Genomic DNA, 18,639 nt, shown 5'->3' with positions numbered 1-18,639 from the left:
CCAGCGTGGGTTCTGAAATCCGGTGGGACACACCAGGTCATCACACTAAACAGACCCCACTGGCTCTCAGTGGGTGCAGGCCAAGGAGGCTAAGACACCCTTCAGCGCTGAGCGCTCTCATCTGACAAAACATCTTCCCACAAATTTCAAATGTCCCTCATGTGAGTGAAACATTCACATGAAATATTCATATGAGTGAAAAACATGCTTTCTAACTCTCTGAGTCCAGAATCTTACCCGGTTTTAGATTTATACATATAATACCATAATAACTATGCAAAAATATCTTTGGATAGTTTTAATATAACTTGAGTTTTCCAGTAATTCAGGAGTATTCAGTTTTATTGGAACTTCACCAAGAATTGCTCATTGTTGTGTGATATTCCTTCCAGCCAATATCCACACAGCTGTCCACACAGTGAAGCTCCCACTTTACTGACACTCCCATCCTCTCCATCCTCCTCACCTTACAGCTAAGGCAGTATATTAATTTTTTAATTATAAATCACATTTTTGAAACACTGCACTGGAGGATAAGAGGTCATTAAAGAATAATTATTCTTAAATAAAGGCATCAGTTCTGACAGGTTTGAGCCCCACGGCCTGCATAGAGGGCAGGCTCCACAAATGTCTGTGGGGAGAAAACACGGCTGCCCCACTTTTCCCGTAGGGACACAGGTTCCTGAAGGTCCCACCACCTGGGTGGAGATCAGGTGCAGGGGCCCTGTGGTGCTGCCAGCACAGCAGAACAGGTTCGGGTTAATCATGCCCGTACGGCAGGTGGCATCACCACTGTGCCAGACAAACAGGACAGGTCACCACCTTGAAATAGAGGCATGTCCATGAGCAGCCCAAGACCAACCAGGAACCTCAATCCCACATTCCCCTGTAAGGCCCCAAGGCCCCAAGGCTGCTCCTGTTCCCAGAACACAGGAGCAGGGCAGGCCCCAGCAGGAGCTGGCAGCGAAGCCAGCTGTTGTCCCTCGGACTCGCCGTGGTGCCCATGAGGCTCCTCGGACACACAGGGCAGAAGGCAGCAGTCGATCCGGGGAGCCAAGCCCTCATCAGGCGCAAGGACAAACCACCACGTCGCAAATAAGACTCCTCTGCAGCTGCGTGGGAAAGGGTAACAGTGCGGCGAGAGGGACAGAAACTGCTGCCCACGGCCCAAGAGCTGCAGGCTGATGGCGCCCCGGACTCCTGGGGACACAGCAGGCCAAAGACTCCGCAACACCTTTCCAGTCTGACTAGGCTCCTCACAGAACTTCGGCTCAGGGGTGCAGAACCACCACACAGCTCCCTAGGCGAGGCTCTGAGTGTCGCCTTTGAGTTGGCACAACACAAGCTGTGGACGTGAATGGAAAGGTCGCTCCACTCAAGTAAAGCCACCTGTGGAGGAGGGTCCGGAGGCGGGCCAGACAGGCGAGGGGCAAGAAGAGGACAAACGCGCCTCTCCAGGGTCTGGTGGGTTTGCTCTGGTAGGAGGCGCATCAGTCTGCTTCATGTCAAGAAGAAAACGTGAGCGTGACATGTGGGACAGCGTGTTTGGGCTCACCTCGCTGCAGCTGGGGCAGGGACCACTGCAGGTAGCCCTGCTGTGTGCCTAGGGACGGGCCGGCCCTGCTGTGTGCCCGGGGGATGGGCCGGCCCTGCTGTGCGCCCGGGGACGGGGTGGCCCTGCTGTGCACCCGGGGACAGGGTGGCCCTGCTGTGCGCCCCGGGTGATGGGCCGGCCCTGCTGTGCGCCCCGGGATGGGCTGGCTGGCGGCTCTTACCATCGCACTTTGTTGCACGTCTGCGTTGCGCCAAGAGGGGAGCCCGCCACCATGGGGACCTGGATGGGGCTGTGCTGTTTGCTCGTGACCAGGTCCAGCTTTTCTTCTAAAGACTTACACGTGGCCTCCAGAGCCTGCAGCTTGGCCTCGATGCTGTCCAAGCGCAGGCAGATGGTCTGGTTAATGGAGCACAGGAATGACTGCAAGTGGAAGAGAGACAAGCTTCAGAAGGGGCGGCTTGGACGCTGAGGAGACAATTTCAAGGGCGCCAAACAGCAACTTCCTGACTCCAACTGTGTCTATACCAGCAGAAGGTCCTGAACGTCGGCTCTCTAGTTATAAGCCAAACACATCTGACGGGGGGATTCAACCTCGGTGTTCAGAATGTGGCTGCTCGGCCGTGGCTGCACCTCTGTGGCAGCTGGACTCAGAGCCACGCTTCAGTCATGCCATGAACCGTGTGCAGTCTTCCAGATGCTACCCAGTCAGCAGTACATGGACACACGCACTAGCCACACCTCTAACTAGAAAACAGGGCCTGCGGACCGTGGGCACTGCCTTCCCATCACGCCAGCCGCCCTGATGCTGACACCTGGGGCCACAGGCAGTTTCCAGCAGCGGGCCTGCCACCTACTGGCCCGCATGAGCAGCAGCTCTCGGGGCTACCCAGGGCCAGGGCCCAGGTGGCCAGCCCTTAGCTGCAGACAGCAGGGCGGGGGGCCTCGGGGCCTGGGCTTGGGCCCCGAGAGCTCCTAACGCCCAGCGGCTCATTCACTGTCAGGCTGCGGGGAGGGAATCTGAGTGTCACCTTGTTCCCAATTTCCTGCCTCGAACTGAAGGGCAGAGCCCAGGTGGGCACTGGAAGGAAGGCACAGGGTGGGGCAGGGCCCGGAGAGCGGGCCAAGGGCAGTGCCTCTGTGGAGGACCGCCAACCAGCGTGCGCCCATCGCACTTGCACTGCACACTTGCCTCTCGCAGCTGGGGTGGGTGCAGGACACACCAGGACAGGCCCCCAGGACCAGCCACAGAGGAGCAGGCCAAGAGGGGCATGCACGGGACCCGCGTTCGGTGGGCGCAAGGCACAGGGTCACCAGAACCCACAAAGAGGACATGCTCGCTGTTCCCCAGATATAAGTCATCTTGAGAACCTCTAATTGGTGCCTGAATTCTTGAGATAAAATCACTGATAACTCTACTATTTTTTATAATTTTAAGACATCAAACATTTGGCTTCTGATCTCTTTAAACACAGCAAGCATCATCTTAATTCTCAATTAGAAATGACTCTGTGCTTGAGGTTTGAGTGAATAACTGCTATATAATAATAAAACGATTTATCAAACACACTAATAACACAAGAAAGTGCAGAACAGTGTTTTTAAATAAATCCTTTATATGCAAGTGACGTTCCCTATGAGCCACTCGGATCTCCTGCGTTAGGGTGCTGGGCTGGTGGGCGAACATGCTCAGCACACCTGCGGCGGCACTCAGACTGCAGTCCGAAACTTTCACACCTTTTCCCTGTTACTTTACACATTTCTGTATCACATGTGCTGTTCACAACAAACGTCACTTTGGGAGAAACTATACTTGCAGCACTTCTGTTACAGAACATAGTAAACTGAGCTTACTAATCAGGCCCCCTACCTGAGTCTGAAACAGCAATTTAACTGTGAACATCACTTTCAGCCACCCTGCATGCTGCAGCATGCATGCTTCACAACAAAATGAACTGCACGCTTCTGAGCGGACAGCTGCCCGCTCAGAGGGTTGACATGGAGCCATTGGCCTCTCACTGCGCTGCCTCCAAGACGTCCCCCTGGGTGCCTGCTGTCCCTGTGACGCTGTGGCCAAGCCAGGAAATCCAAGGAACTAAAACTCCTTAGCCGGCCACACCCAGCAACCCTTAGTTTAGGTGACTTAAAGAATGGGTACATAAGCTCTTCATCACCAGTGGGAAATAAAGTCAAAAGACGTGTTCACTTTCCCTCCATCCACAATGGGTTTATGGGACTATAGGAAGAACCCTCATTTAGGAACAATCTCAATCTAAACAATGTCTTCACACTCTTCAAGGGTAAAAAGCTGGCTTTCTATACTATGCAGGGGGTTGAATAGTGACCCTCCCAAACTGAGATATCCTTGTCCTAACCCCGGAACCTATACACGTGGCCTTATTTGGAAAAGGGCCTTTGTAGATACAATTAAGTCAAGGATCTTGAGATATCTTCCTGGGTTAGAGCAGGCCCTAAACCCAGTAGAACGGCCCTATGAGAGAGAAAAGGAGACAGACACACAAGCAGGGGCCCTGTGGGGACAGAGACAGATGGTGCAGCCGCCAGCCAAGGGACCCCTCAAGCCCCCAGGAGCTGGGAGGGGCAGGAAGGACCCCCCTCTCCCCTGCCCAGGACCTCCCCGGGGAGCACAGCCCCACCCACACCTGGATCTCAGGCTCCTGGCTCCAGAGCTGGGAGAGAGTGAATCCCTGCTGGTCTACACCCGCCAGTTCACGATCATTTGTTTCGGCAGCCCCAGGACACTGAGACGTAAGGATGTGTGTGTGTTAGTGTCCTCACCTTTATCGAGGGGTCCTGGCAATTGATCTCCAGTCGCTGGCGTTTCAAAGCTGGTTCATCTTCGTCTGTCACCACATGATTCTCCAGCACAACTGAAAACCAAATTCAGAGACAACATTTAACTTTAATATGAAAGGTTTTACAGAACTGTTTCAATATTAAGCGAGGAAACAGTTCTGTCACCTTAACAGAAATAAAAGAAATGGTGCGACCTGTTTCGATTTTTACCTTTTTAAACTCAGCATTCTCAGGCAGAAAATAGGATCTCTCCTTAATCCCCAGAAAGACTGATAACCAGATAGATTATTTCCCTGATGTGCCTCTAAGCTGATCCTACCACAAAAACTGTAGGTTCCTCCCTCAGCACCCTCGTAAGCTATCCTGTTTGAATTTCAGCATGAGAAAAACCCAAATAATGATCAATATTTCTTCCCAACTTTAAAGTCTTCTCTGTGGGTACCTCATTTCAAAATCAGAACCACTCTCTGAATATTACATTTTCTTAGGTGTTTGTCACCAGTCAGCACTGGAACACACTAAGCTATGCAGAAACCACCCCCCACCCCCGGTGCTGCTGAAACCGGCGCTGCCCCTCAGCACCCTCCAGGCAACGAGCACGGCTTCCTCGGGATGTGTCCTGCCCAGACCCAGGCCGCACGACGCGGGCCCGCCCGCCTTCTTTCCCCCAGAGTAACTCGGAAAGCACTAAGGACACCGAAGGCCGGGACCCTGTCTGCCCACAGCTGACCATCTACACGCCAGGCTTCTGTCCGCCCTCAGGCCCCCACCTGTGACTTCAACCTTTAAACATTTACACGTTTGCGATTACAGATAGAATTTATATTCCACACTTATTACTGGACATGGCAGCATGAGTCCTTTTCCATTTCACTATAGAACTTACTCATCTCCTGGCTCGAATCACCAACATCCCCTGACTGCTGTACTCCCCCCCTCCTCCGACGTGCTCACACGGGACACAAGCATGTTATACATGCGTGGGGGGGGCCGAGCGCATCACCAGGTCTCTGCACCTTTGCTCTTCACTCAGCCACATAAACCTCCTGGTGGTTAATGGCTCTCACTCACTTTCTAACAGTAATACAAGTTTGTGGCTCTGTGCTGCAGACATGAGGGCCAGTGGACGAGAATCCGTAAGTATACACACAGGACACGTGCAGGATGGTCTCATGTATGTGTACACGCTCACACAGAAGCACGCCCCCTGCAGGACAGTGCCCACCCACGGGGCTGAGCTACAGGTGCACCCCCCAGTACACCCCAGCACACCGTCTGCCCACCTTTCATGCACACCTCGCCCTCCAGCCAAGCGGCATGGACCGGCTGGGGACAGATGCCTGCCTCACTCGGGACAGTGCCGACTGACCACGGCCCCGCTCCTCCCTGCAGCCCTCCCCCAACTGCCTCCACCCAGAAAAATGGATCCAACCTTCCCTCCAGCCCCACGAGGATGTTGGAGCCCCCAGGGCCCCACTGTGACGGCAGCAGCAGCCAGTACCTGCCCCCAGAGCAGACCACCTCCAGCCCCTGCCCTACAGGGCCGTCCACAGATGGGGCTGGTTCAGTTCCTCATCCGCTGAGGGAGGGCTGGGGGCAAGCTCGGGGTGGCCAAGCACACAGGTCTCTGCGAGCCCAGCCCCATCCCCACGTCAGCCAAAGCACCCCCACTTGGACAAGTTTACACACTGAGGTTCCAAAAAAGAGCTCGATTAGATAAGTGTCAGTGCCCTTAAGCCTGTGCATACTAGTGATTCATTTCAAAACTGTAAAACTTGGAGACACTGAGTATTCCTATGGCTCTAACACAAAACTTGCACAGGTCCTAAGCAAGAGCCGCAAACTGATTTCCTGGAGGTGAATTACCCAGAGCGGGAACCAGCGAAGGGCCAGCAATAACAAGAAGCATTCAGGTCACAGTGGGCCTTGCATCCTACACTGGGGTCCCGTGCAGCTGGACTGCCTCAGCCACCACCACAGAAACATGTGGGAATAACAATTTCTCATTAACTAAGTAAAAAAAGTTAAAACCATGCCTACAAGTAGTTATGGTTAGCAAAACACAGGTCACAGAACCTCAGTCGAAGCCTATATACTCCTATTGGAAACTGGTAACTATACCAGGACTGGGAGAACAGAGACCCTTGCAATGATTATTTGAATCTTTTCCATTTGCCCAAGAGAAAACAAGTCCAGAGAGGGTAAGTGACTTGTCTGGGACCACACAGCTAGTTCCCGTAAATACAGAAAAACGGACTCGATCCCCTGGCAGCATGACATGCCTTAAGGGCATAGGCAAAGGCAGCGAAGCAGGTGTGTAAAAGGAGACATGGCCCTGTAGAGACAGAGGGGCACATACCAGGGTTCCAACAGTACCTGCCTATGGACTGTGGGGCCGCGAGTCTATTTTCTTCTTTGTTCTGTGCTAGATTTTGTAACTGTTGCCTGTATGGCTTTTTATAATTTTGCGTGCATTACTTTCAGAATTAGATCAAAGACATCAATGTTCATCTTAAAGCTGTCACAGCCGACTGGACTCAGAGGCCTGATGAAGCCACAGTTTGTGGCCTGCACACAGGTAAAGATACGCAGCCACATGGTGAGTGGATACAAACCCAGAGGAACTTCAACATGTTTGCTTTGAATGGAAATTAGGAAAACTGGAAGGACATGGATGCCAGCAGGCAGCCCCACTAGGGTTATGGGAAAGTTTTATTCCTTCTACTTGCATGACTGTACTTATAAATTTTACAAAGCTCATACTTTAGAGATGAGGGGGAAAATCAACTTAAGACCCACTCTGGATGCAAAAGCATCGCCCAGGTGTGTACAAGTTACTTGGGGCCAGAGATTGCACGCTTTCACGCTATGAGGGCCTCAGAGAGCCCTGCACACAGTAGCTTTTCATTAAACAGTCAGTAAATTGTAGTTCTCAGGTATTTAAAGAGGAGAGGTGGGAGAGAACCAAGATTAGAAATTACTTCTCTGGGCCATCTTTGGGCTGTAATCTACAGAGAGAGGATTTATTTGGGAAGTCATAACTTCAGTTCTAAAAATGTTTAAAATGTATGTAACTGGATCATGTTTCTTTTATAAAATTACAATGTGTTTTCTAAAGAGTTGTCATTCATCTACCAAAATATGAAAAGTTATTTTCAAAATTATTATCTGTAATGATCGTGTTGCTGCTAGTTTTCAACATCCAGGGGTATCTAAGTGGTGCTACTGAGGTCAAGGCCACAGGTTCTCACTCTAAGCAAGCCGGCTCTTTCACAGGGAAAATGTGGTGAAGCAGCCACGCTCAGATGCCCTAAGTGTCCAGGGACCCGACAGGCTCCTGAGCTTGCCAGGTGACAGGTGACAGTGGTTCTTACAAGCAAATGAGGAGAAAAACTCCAGAATCAGAGTGCTGAGAGGGCACCCTTACTCCCTGTGAGTGCGCATTTAAGTCCAAACTCATTGATATTACTCTCCCCTTCCCTACCAAAACTAGTTTCCAAATGAAGTTTTTGCGCCTAATATATCAAACAGATCATCCCAGACAGATAGCATCACTTGCTTATGACAGTCCTGGAAATTCTTTTCTGGGGAAAAAAACGCCAGCATTTGAATCCTGCTATTCCAGAGAGAAGACCAGACAGCCACGACACTGTGACTCTCCCATGTGTACCTGTCACCTCAGATTTAACAGAAACGCAAAACACATAAAACCTTAAAGAAAAAAAAAAAGGAGAAAACTTATTAAGAAATCTTTTTAAAGTGTAGACAAATTTTTTCAGAGATGTAATTTCAGACAAATTCTTGAAATGTAGGGTTTCCTATATAACGGGTCTTCTTAGAACAAATATTCAGTTAAGATTTCAAAGTAGATGCATGACTTTAACATCATTAAGAAAAATTACCAACCTGAGCACAAGTACAGGAAAAAAGCTGCTCTCACACAGAGTCGGTAAAAAGTAAATAAAATGTTTCTGGGAAATCTGTCAGTGTCTTAGCAAAATTTTGAACATACACAGCAATTCTACTTCTGGGAACTTCCCCACAAAACTGTTTGCCAAGATCTGTGTGCAGGAATCTTGAGTGCAGTGCTGTCTATAATAGAGAAAAGCAGGGCCAACGGTGTCTGTGGCTGTGGGTTAGAGCACAGCTGTGACGGGGTCCCACACACGCTCAAGGAATGAGGTGGGCCTGCACACCCAGGGCCTGCACAGCGCGTCCCAGGGCTGAGTGTCAGAAGCGGACGTCGTAAGGAAGATAGTGTGGGAGCTTCTGCGCAGTGGGCCCGCTGTGGCAGGGGGCTGAGGGCTGCCCACCCCACTGCGCCTGCCACCCTGGGGCCTGAATCCTTCATGCAGCGCATGCAGCACTCTTCTCTTTATTCCCTTTTATTTATTAAAGGGAAGGAGACTCTGGCGAGCCCCCTGGGTTTGCAAAGGAGAGAGCAGGAGGTCACCTGCTGCCCCGCAGCCCGGTACCTGGGTGGTCGGGACTCAGGTCTTCCACAGCGATCTGCACCACATCCGCCAGGTCCTGTTCTGACATCATCCAGAGGACTGGGGCGTGGCCAGGCAACGGGTAGGACTCAGACTCCCGCAGGACTGCGTTTCTGTCACCTACAAAGCAGAAACAAAGACAGTGGAGAGGGGACTCACCACGGTGCCTGGAAATGAGGGACCTGCTAACTGTGTACATCACAGAGGATGTCAGGCATTGTGGGTGTTTCTAATACAGAGTTCTTCCTGCCCCAGACCATCAGAACATTAGTGTTCTTTGAGAGAATTGAGAAGTTCAAAACCAGCATCCCTGCCTGTCCTTAACCACCAGACCAGCCTCCTGCTTTATGCATTCATTCCTCACACCACCTCCAAAGTCACTTCCTGAGGCGGCTTGAGCACAGCACCCCCCGCTAAGTCTCCAGCGGTCCCCTAATGCCCACAGACACGTCCTATCCTTCACCTGCCCCACAGGGTCTTAGCTCCTGCCACCACTGTTTTCCGCAGTAGCACAACACTGCTGGAACGGACCCTGAACTACAGCGCCACCTGAGGCCCGGCCCTGGGGGCACTGCTGTCCCCTTCACCACCACGCCTGCAAGGGCAGGGGCCACCTCTGGTTTGAGTTGCCATTCCCAGGCCTCATCTTCCAAAACAAAAATGAGGCCATGTCATTCCAAGCAAGGCCTCTCACCACACAGATCTAAGACTAGTCCTTGAACACGGACGTCCAGGAATCGATGTCACCAGAGTACTTTACCATATCATGCATTTTAACTATGTGTAAGTAAGTATTTATAAAATAACTTACTTTTTATCTTTCCCCAATTAGACTACGAGCTCCTTGAGGGCAGAAACCACGCCCTCAGCTGCACAGCATAGGGCCTTTCTAGCTGCTCCTGAGCCCTCAGTCACGACCGCCACAGGGCAGAGACGGCTAAATTGATAGGTTCCGTCATCTAGTTTCAACTAGGAGTCCGCTGACAACCCCCTCTAATGGATAGGTTCCAACAGGCGTGACATCAGTCACACGCTCTTACATCCTCTGACTCCCCTCCCCGTGTGTCCGGATTTGAATTCCACGGCTTAACCAGGAGCAGCTCCGGAATTCCTTAGGGCCGACCATTTGTAGGAGGAGGAACCACACTCCGATCCTAAATCTTCCTTTATAAAGGCGACATTTTTACATAAACGTCATCAAATGTGTGATCAATAAAATGGCAAAGGTGTTTTTAATCCAGTTCATATACTTCACACAAGACGGTAAGGAGTGAAAAAGCATCAAAGAGGAGACAGACGACAACTGGGAGGAAAGCAGAGGACCCCAGGGGGACCAGACGAAACCCTCTGGAAGTCCCACGCTGGGAGAGGCGGTGATGCAGAACCTCCCCCCTGAAAACACCTGCAGCAGTGAGGACAGCAGAACCCATCTCCAGGCCAGCGTCCCCAGCAACACCAGGCAATGAGGCTATACCAGCAGGTGAGACAGACACTGACCCTCGTGGGGGGGGGGGGGTGTTGTGGGCAGCAGGGGGCAGAGCTGCAGCCGGGAGGCGTGCACAGCCCAACAGAGGCGGACGCAGGGCATCTGCAGTGAAGCCCAGAAGGCGCGCGGCATTCCGGCCCATCAACTCTCAAAACTAATCACCCAAAGCTCCCTTCCAGACCTACAACATGACTGGAAATAGTATACAAAATGTACAGGACAGGAGAAAGTCTAATTAAAGATGGGAGCAAAAAACTGCCAGGAGACCTCAGAAAATAAGCAGATACATTTTTTAAAACTTCCTAAAGTCAACAGAAGGTAGAGTTCTAGAACACTGGAATTAGAAAAACTATTCTAAAATCAAGCCTCCTTTCTAAATATTCAGGAAAATCAATTCCACATAAAAATGAACAACAGAAAACATCAAGGTCCAATCTCCTGCAAAGATAATATATTTTAGAAGAAAATAAGGAACAAAATGACATCCCTACAGATAATGAAAGCATGCTATGAAGACCTGTCCTTGAGAGAGAAGAAAACTCTATCCTAATATTTCAAAACAAGCTAAAATAAAGGAACAGTATGAAATATCACCGATCATAAACCAGCATTACAAACACACAGAAGCAAAGTGACAGAACACAGAAAAGACTAGAAATAAGAAAAAAAATCATTTCTTTCAGAAATGAACTGAACTAGAAAATCATTTCAGAAATGAACTGAACATAAACACAATAAATGTGCCTTACGAAAACCAAAATGAGAAAAGGAAAATTTTAAGAATAAAAAAGAAATGAAAGAGTTCAAGAGAAAGCATAGATGACAGGCAAAGAGGATGCAACACGCATGTAACAGGAGACTGAACAAGAAGCCCGAGCAGAGCAAGGGGCGGGGGCCCTGAAGAGCTCAGCTTGAGAGACTCTCCTGAAGGGGTGTGTGTGTGAGACTAGGGGTGGTCGGGAGGGGCAGAACACTAATACCAAGACACCTTCTAATAACAACATTATTTCAAGAAAAAGGAAAATTTCCTTTAGACATCCAGCAAAAAGACAGCTAACTTAAAATTGGGGGAAAAAATGATCAAACTGTGGCAGAAGAAAAACAGATTAACATATTTAAGATACTCAAAGACGTATGAACCAAGAATTTTACATCCGGACAAAATGACTTTCAAGTATATTACAGACAGCGAACACTCATGAATACCTAGTACTCAGAATAGTATTCTCATAAATCTTTCCAGAAAAACGCTGCTGGAAAACAAGCTCCAGGAAACCAAATCACTGAAGAGACAAATTACAACCGCTTAGTGGGGACCATTCATTATTTACATGGAGAACTAAGACTAAATGAAGAATATAAAGGAGAAAGCATAGTACACAAAGCTATGTGCTCTGACAACAGACATACAATTTAATTATTTAAAATGGGGAGAAAAATTGGGAGAACACATACACAACAAATGTTAACAATTTTCAGTAATCCCACTGAGTGGTAGTGCTGGAACTACCCTCTGAAATGTTTGTGTATAACCACGGACTTACAGCGTATCCCACCGCACCTGGCATCCTTGAGAACGATGACAAGCAGACCCGGCGGTCAGCTAGAAGAGGTCAAGTAAACACCTTGGAGCTGTGACTCTGACATGGAAGCATGAACTGGCGTGTGTGTGTGTGTGTGTGTGTGTGTGTGTGTGTGTGTGTGTGTGTGTGTGCACATTCTGGCTCTGACTACCATAATGGTGTAGAAACAGTGGTCAAACCAGCAGTAATGTGCACCCCAGAGCCCAGACTGTGGTGCTGAAATACCATTTCTCATAAAAAGAAATCAGAGCTTCCTAGAGAAGTAGCCAGTTTCAGATTTGAGGCCAGGACTATGCAGATGTCTCTAGAACGTCTTTCTGTGCAGATGTAAGGCAGCTACAACCAAAGGCAGGAGGACTCGGGGTCCAGCCTGAAGGAGCTCTCTTGGCCAAAGATGAAAAACACTGACCCTCAAAAGGATCACTGTGTCAGTGGATTGGAAAAGAAATTTTTTAAGCTCAGGAGTTCATAACGATACAAACAAAAGCCATCTTTGGAGAATGGTGAGGAATTAAATCTTTAATTGTTTTAAAAAATGGTAATAAAAAGAAAGAACTGAGCATTTATCTTGCCTTTCTACACAAATTGGGCCACTGAGAAAACTGAACAGTAACTGATAAAAATGTTGTCTGTATGAAAGAATTACAGCAAAGAACAAGGAGAAACGAGCCTTGCTTTGCAATCTGGCAGCTGGGCGGCACCAAACATGGTCCGCAGGCATCAGTGGGGGACCCAGGCTACCCTGGAGGGCGGCTTGCTACCACAGGAGCAGAGAGACTGGCAGAACTACCACTGCTAATTGAGCCTCTAGAATTCCAATGCCACCAACTCACAGGAAAGGCGAAGACCAGGAGCGCGCGCTGAGCACCGCCATGCACACGCGAAAGCGGGACCCTGTCGGAGGCACTGCACAAGCCACCCCGCTTAATCAACAAATCTCACGCAGGGGTTCGATCGAAAGGGTCCCTAAATTAAAGGAGACTTCAACAACAAAAGAGGCAAAACTCCAATTTCCTATGTTCGTGCTGTATTTAATAAAAAGGCTATTTTAAAGGCAAAACTCAAGCTGGAGAACAATATTTGCTACACACACACCAAAGAGCTAATTTCCTTCTTTCACAACAATAGGAAAAAGACCAACAAACCTAATAAAAACTGAGCCCGGAAGTGAGTGAATTCACAGAGGAGAGAAAAGTCACAAGGCTTTCAAATACAAAGAGTCCAAGCCCTCCTGTAATTTTTTAAGTGCAAAGTTAAACAAGACCCCATGTTCCCCCTGTCAGCTTGGGGACAGCCATGAAGTGTGACCACCATCTGTCAGAGTCATGGCACCAGGGAGCCCCAGGCCACGGCCCGGCCCCACCCTGCCCCTCGGGGACCCTCGGCGGAGTGCACGTGGGTGCAAGGAGCTGCACACCAAGGAACCCAAACAACTAGGGCGCTGCTCTGAGCAGCAAAAGAATGGACAGAACCTAAATGTACATCAACAGTTGTTTTAAAAAAACAGCACAGCTACACAACGAAATAACCAAACTGTTTAACAGGAGGCAGATCTCTAAGGAACAGCTCCCAAAATGCAGGATTATATGATGATAAATGCAGTAGAATGTATATGACATGTCTTTTTTTTTTTAAGAAATATTCTACATATGCACAGAATATCCCTGGGACACAATCTGCAAAAGGAAATTATTTTTCACTTTTCACTCTTTTATATTTTAATTTTTATCACGTGCATTTATCACATTTTAGGAAATAAAAAGCACATCTTCAAGAAATGATCAGACAAACACAGGCATACTGGGGGGGAAATCGTCAATTCCACCTCGATTATATACAGTAATACCATCTAAACCCTGCTGCCTGCGCCCAGCACGGACAACCGGCAACTGCAACAAGTGCTCCAGCTGGTGCTCCAGTCAGGTGGCCCCAGGCCGGCGATTCCAGGCAGGCGGCTCCAGGCAGCTCCGGGCAGGCGGTTCCGGGCAGGCAGCTCCAGGTTGGCGCTCCGGGCAGGCACTCTGTGCAGGTGGCTCTGGGCAGGTGGCTCCAGGCAGGTGCTCTGGGCAGGTACACCGGGCAGGAAGCAGACGCACGCACTGCTCAGGAGAGCCTGCTGGGCCTAAGGCGTGTGGGCAATGAGGGGCAGGGGATGACGAGGGGTCTGATGGTGACTAAGTGCATACTAAGTAGTGGTCAGGTGAAAGATAAAAGCCGCTCATGCCATCAACTTGGTCTTACTTTGTCCAAATTAAGAACCAAAGCCAAGCTTATTAGAGAGATATACAGACCTTCTTTATGAAATGACAACCCTCTGATAACACAACACAACCGACCTTTGAATTGGTGGATTTAAAACATTTTGGGGTCCACAGATTGCTTTTAGAGTCTAGTAAAAAGAATTATGGACCTTTTCCCAGGAAAAAAGCACAGGCAAAATTATGCCAAGTGTCAGAGGTTCACCAACACCAGGGACTGCTGGCTGCCTACCCCAGTGGTTCTCCCGGACACTGGGCATAAGAGCCCTAATTTACTGGGCATGAGGCCACCAGACTGCCCCCCACGCCCACTGCTGTGGCCATGTGATCAATTCTAGTCAACAGGAAACGAGCACAAGTGTGGCACAGGACAGCTCCAGGGACAGCGGGCATGTGGCTGTGACTCCCCTGCTGCTGGCCCTCCTGCTGCCGGACTCCAGGGATGAGAATGGACAGAAGGAGCCCAAACAGCAGCACGAAGAGCAAGGAAGTAGTAGCCTGGGGCCCTCCTGTCTACCGACTCGCCCCATGTCCCCAGACGATCTGCCTCAGACTTCCCCACACATGCGGAAAATAACCAACCATTGGCTTTAAACAACGGGCTTTGGAATCTCTCGCATGCAGCCAGGCTTAACCTAAGCGACACGCTCTGAAGCCTGCTCACGATGGCCCTGTGTCCACGGGTTCCAGGCTAACTACCTGTCTCTCATTAAGGGCTAGTGGAAAGTGTTCAGATGCCCAAGTCAAGCTTTTTCCTGGTCTCTGAAAGCTCTACCAGTGGCTTAAGAAAATACTCCAGGCTCACCATAAAACCCTGAACCCTAACCTCTTCCAAATGAGGACACCACACGTTATCCAAGTTGTTTATTTCTCAAAATGATTCTGTGGCCAGGATAGAGTCATTTAAAATTCTGCTAACAGTGGAGGTCTGAATAGAAGAAACTAGGGCAACAAGCCCAAGAAAGCTGGAATAGAGCAATACATGTGGTTGCCATTTTGGCAAATATAATTTGCCATTTCTCAGAAGTCCTGGAGGTAGTCCAGTCTTAATATAACAAAGCAGCTGGATGGAGATTAATGTTCAATAATGTCTCTAATGGCAAAGACTGGTGAGAACCCCAGTACACTTCTGAAGAGAGCATCTTCCAGGAGGCACATGAAAAAAGGGCCCACCGACCAAAGTCAACAACCTCAGCACTCACTCTTCGGGCGATGGGAAGGTGACAGAAGGCACAGCCACACCATAAAACATGCGGCACCAATGCGAACGACGCACCTCCAGAACAGACTGCTAACAGGCGCGGCTGCAAGAGCGAAAGTGCAGAGCTGCACACACGTGAGCCCACACTGTTCTCCAAAACAGCACGTGCATGTCACGGGTGCAGGTGTAAATGCGCACAGGACGGTCTGGACCACTACACACTGAACTTCAGGTTGCCCGTGAGGGAGGAGGTACAGGCAAACCAGGGCCGATCTTCAGCCTTTATCTTCTGACCGTCGGGTTTTCTATAGCACGTAGAACACAGTAACAAGCACACAGACAAGGCCAACTACACCAAGTCTTGATAGACCCAGGGAACCTTCGCCATCTGCCCTCAGCCCACCTCTCAGCCTGCACGCCCGCCGCCGCCCTTCCCAGGACCAGTCACGCTTTCCCCTCTCCCTCCCAGACTGCAGGCCCTCCTTCCCGGCTCAGCGGGAGGCCTAGCTCTCCCCTGGGGGGCGGGGCTCCTGTGGGGGGAGGAGGCGCCCTCAGGGCACCCCTCTCAGCACACCCGGGAGGCTTCTCCCCCAAGGTCCTCCCTCCGTCGCCACTGTCTGCTCCCTGCAGAGCAGAGTCCCCCACAGGGCCGCCCACACTGTCTCCACCTCCCCTGCACACACGGGCTCTGGGGCCCGGCCGACGGCTCCCACCTCCACCCACCCTGCTGCCCCGACGTGCCTCACCGCTCAACCTGGTGCAGGACCAGGGCTGTGCTGCGCGTGGCCTCCAGGACCAAGCTCCCCCATCCCGAGGTGTCTGGTCTCAGTGTCACCAGTCCACATTGAACCCAGCACCCGCCCACAACCAACCTGCTCCTCCCAGTCTCCCCGCCGTGCATGGCGACGCCCAGGCGCTCAGGCCTGAAGCCTTCGGTCCTGCTGGGTTCTTCTCTCCCACGCCCAATCTGGAGGCAAATCCTCTCACCAGGCGCACTCTGGCCTTGTCATCCCGTGTCTGGATTTGGGCGCCGGCCCCCAAATGGGCCCCCATAATTATTCTCAACACCTAGTTAAAAAGCTACCAGGACAGTGTTCAGACGCGCGGACTGTGCCTCACTGTTCAAAGCCCAGCGAAGGCTGGCTGTTTACTCAGGGTGCTCACCCAGCGCTTCCAGCTGGCACCTCCTTTGATGCCACCAGGCTCTGCTCACTGCTCCTCATGGGCCCCGTCTGCAAAGGCCCCCCAGCCGCAGGCGCACACCCAGCGCAGGCCCTCTCGCTCCGACAAGCGCCTGCCCCACCCGCCACCCGCTGCGGTCACCGCAGAGATCCTGAATCACACCCCCCGAGACGCCCCCACAGCAGCCCTGCCTGCCCCCATGCCCACCCTACCGCAAAGCACTTATGTGTGCCTAGGTGCTCGCTTCACTTGCCCTGGTCTCCCTGGTGGAAGAGAAGCCCCCTGAGGGCAGGAATTTGCATCACGGCCCAGCACGGGCCTGCCACCCGTGCACCACTGGTGACACACTGGGATGAATCCAGGGCGAATCCACTGCAGTCTCACAGCAGCGTGGGGCTGCGAAGCTCAGCCTTCCTTCTTGAACGCGAGGACGAAGGCCCTCCAAGCCCTCGGGGTCTGTTTTGTTTTCAGTAAGGAATGCACCATATTAAGTCACAGACATACTGTGTCATCACGTGAATGACGCCTCCAGCCGGCAGGGAACACACGGCTCACGGCTCACCAGCGGTCAGCAGCAGGCACGAGCAGCCGCTCATCAGCTGGCATACAGAAATGCAAATTTATTTTTGTTCTTGCTAGTTTTTAAATATTTTGGACACCTGTAAAATGAAACCACCAGCCATTAGAACAGGAATAAAAGGAAAGCCCCTGTACGGCGGGCACACTCGGGCTCGGCAGTGAAGGCTTCTGCCGGGCCCCGCAGACTGTCATCTCTCACTGCATGAGACCAGCAGGGAAAAGAAGGGGGCCTCCCGCGCTCACAGGACCTTCTTGGCCCCGTGACAGCACCGCAGGGGCCGCCTCATCGGAGGCCGCACAGCGGGGGCTTGCCCATCAGTACCAGGGCGGACGCCCCTCACAGAGCGGCCTTCCCTCGCCCGTGACTGAAGCCCTGATGTGAGTGGGGTCCGCACGAGGTCACCCCCACAGGAGGCGAGCAGAGTGGCCCGTGCACAACCCCCAGGGCAGCGACCTGACTCTGCTAGGCATTTCCCAGCCATCAGATACAGGCAGAGAGACTGGCCTAGAGACACGCAGCCCACAAGTCATGGGTCAAAGCCAGACGTGTGCCTTACACACCCCGGGGCCTTGGAAGTCATCTGGTGCTTGTCTAAGTTCTCATAGACGACGAATCATGAACTGCAGGCATCGCTCTGAAGAGCACCCCGGGACGAGCACAAGAGACGAGCCCAAACACAAGTCCCGGGGGGCAATGAGGCGGAGGAGATGCTGGGAGCACGGGGGGAGTGGGGGTGCAGAGGCGGCGCAGCGCTCGCCCGCCCGCATCTGAGGGGCTCCGGCGGGGCACCCACCACACCAGCCCCAGCAGAGGTGCCCGGCCCATGCGCGGAGGTGGCGAGGCTGTGTGAGGGAAGGGGTGCAGGCCAGACACGGGGAACCTCAGACGTGACAGTCATCCTCGCAGTCAGATCTCCGGATACAAGGGAGGTTACAAAATACCTGAAAGGCGGCATGACGCAGGGAAACCCATTTCATAAACTGACATGTGAAAACGACTCAGCTTGCTTATTTTCTCCCCCACCTCAGTGGGAGATGGGGGGGAGGAATATGCAAAGGGCGAAATGGGGAGGAGTGTGACCAGTCAGCACGGAGACCAGATAATGGGGGGAGCAAGAAACACCCCTTCCCAGGGTCCCCACTTAACCTAGCAGAAGTTCAGGCCGCACTGCTTCTTCTCCACAACAGTACCCCAAAAACATTTCCATCTAAAATTAGGAAAAGGAGGTCAAACTACCCCAGATGGCAGCCCCTTCCCCCTTCCGGTTAACATGTTTGATTAAATCTGCCACTTCCGCCCATGCCAGCCAAAATACACAAACCTCCTCAAACGTGAACCACGAGTGCAGGGAAGAGAAGCGGCCGGTCTGAGTGGCCCTCGCCGCACCACTGATCTCACTCACAGACCCACTGGCCTCGGGACCCCCGACCCCCTGAAACGGGGGCCCAGAGACTGCGGGCTTGTATCTGTCAAGTTACCGCACGTGA

At 51.5% G+C, this 18,639-nt stretch overlaps 1 protein-coding gene across 3 annotated transcripts in view; it reads right to left on the bottom strand.

Moving 5' to 3' along the window:
* BANP (BTG3 associated nuclear protein) overlaps positions 1-18,639 on the bottom strand; it is a 98,844-nt gene that overhangs the window by 68,596 nt on the left and 11,609 nt on the right. For 2 of the 3 annotated variants that reach the window (XM_036924207.2, XM_036924208.2), the window contains exons 2-4: positions 8,845-8,982; positions 4,352-4,443; positions 1,776-1,975 (exon numbers count right to left, since the gene is read on the bottom strand). In XM_036924207.2, the coding sequence (XP_036780102.2) occupies positions 1,776-1,975; positions 4,352-4,443; positions 8,845-8,982 (430 nt within the window). The remainder of the gene's footprint in view (positions 1-1,775; positions 1,976-4,351; positions 4,444-8,844; positions 8,983-18,639) is intronic. The other variant, XM_036924209.2, reaches the window with a different exon arrangement.

Source organism: Manis pentadactyla, chromosome 15 (genome assembly GCF_030020395.1).
Source record: "Manis pentadactyla isolate mManPen7 chromosome 15, mManPen7.hap1, whole genome shotgun sequence".
Classification (NCBI taxonomy): domain Eukaryota; kingdom Metazoa; phylum Chordata; class Mammalia; order Pholidota; family Manidae; genus Manis; species Manis pentadactyla.
This window is presented reverse-complemented; position numbering and strand designations above follow the sequence as displayed.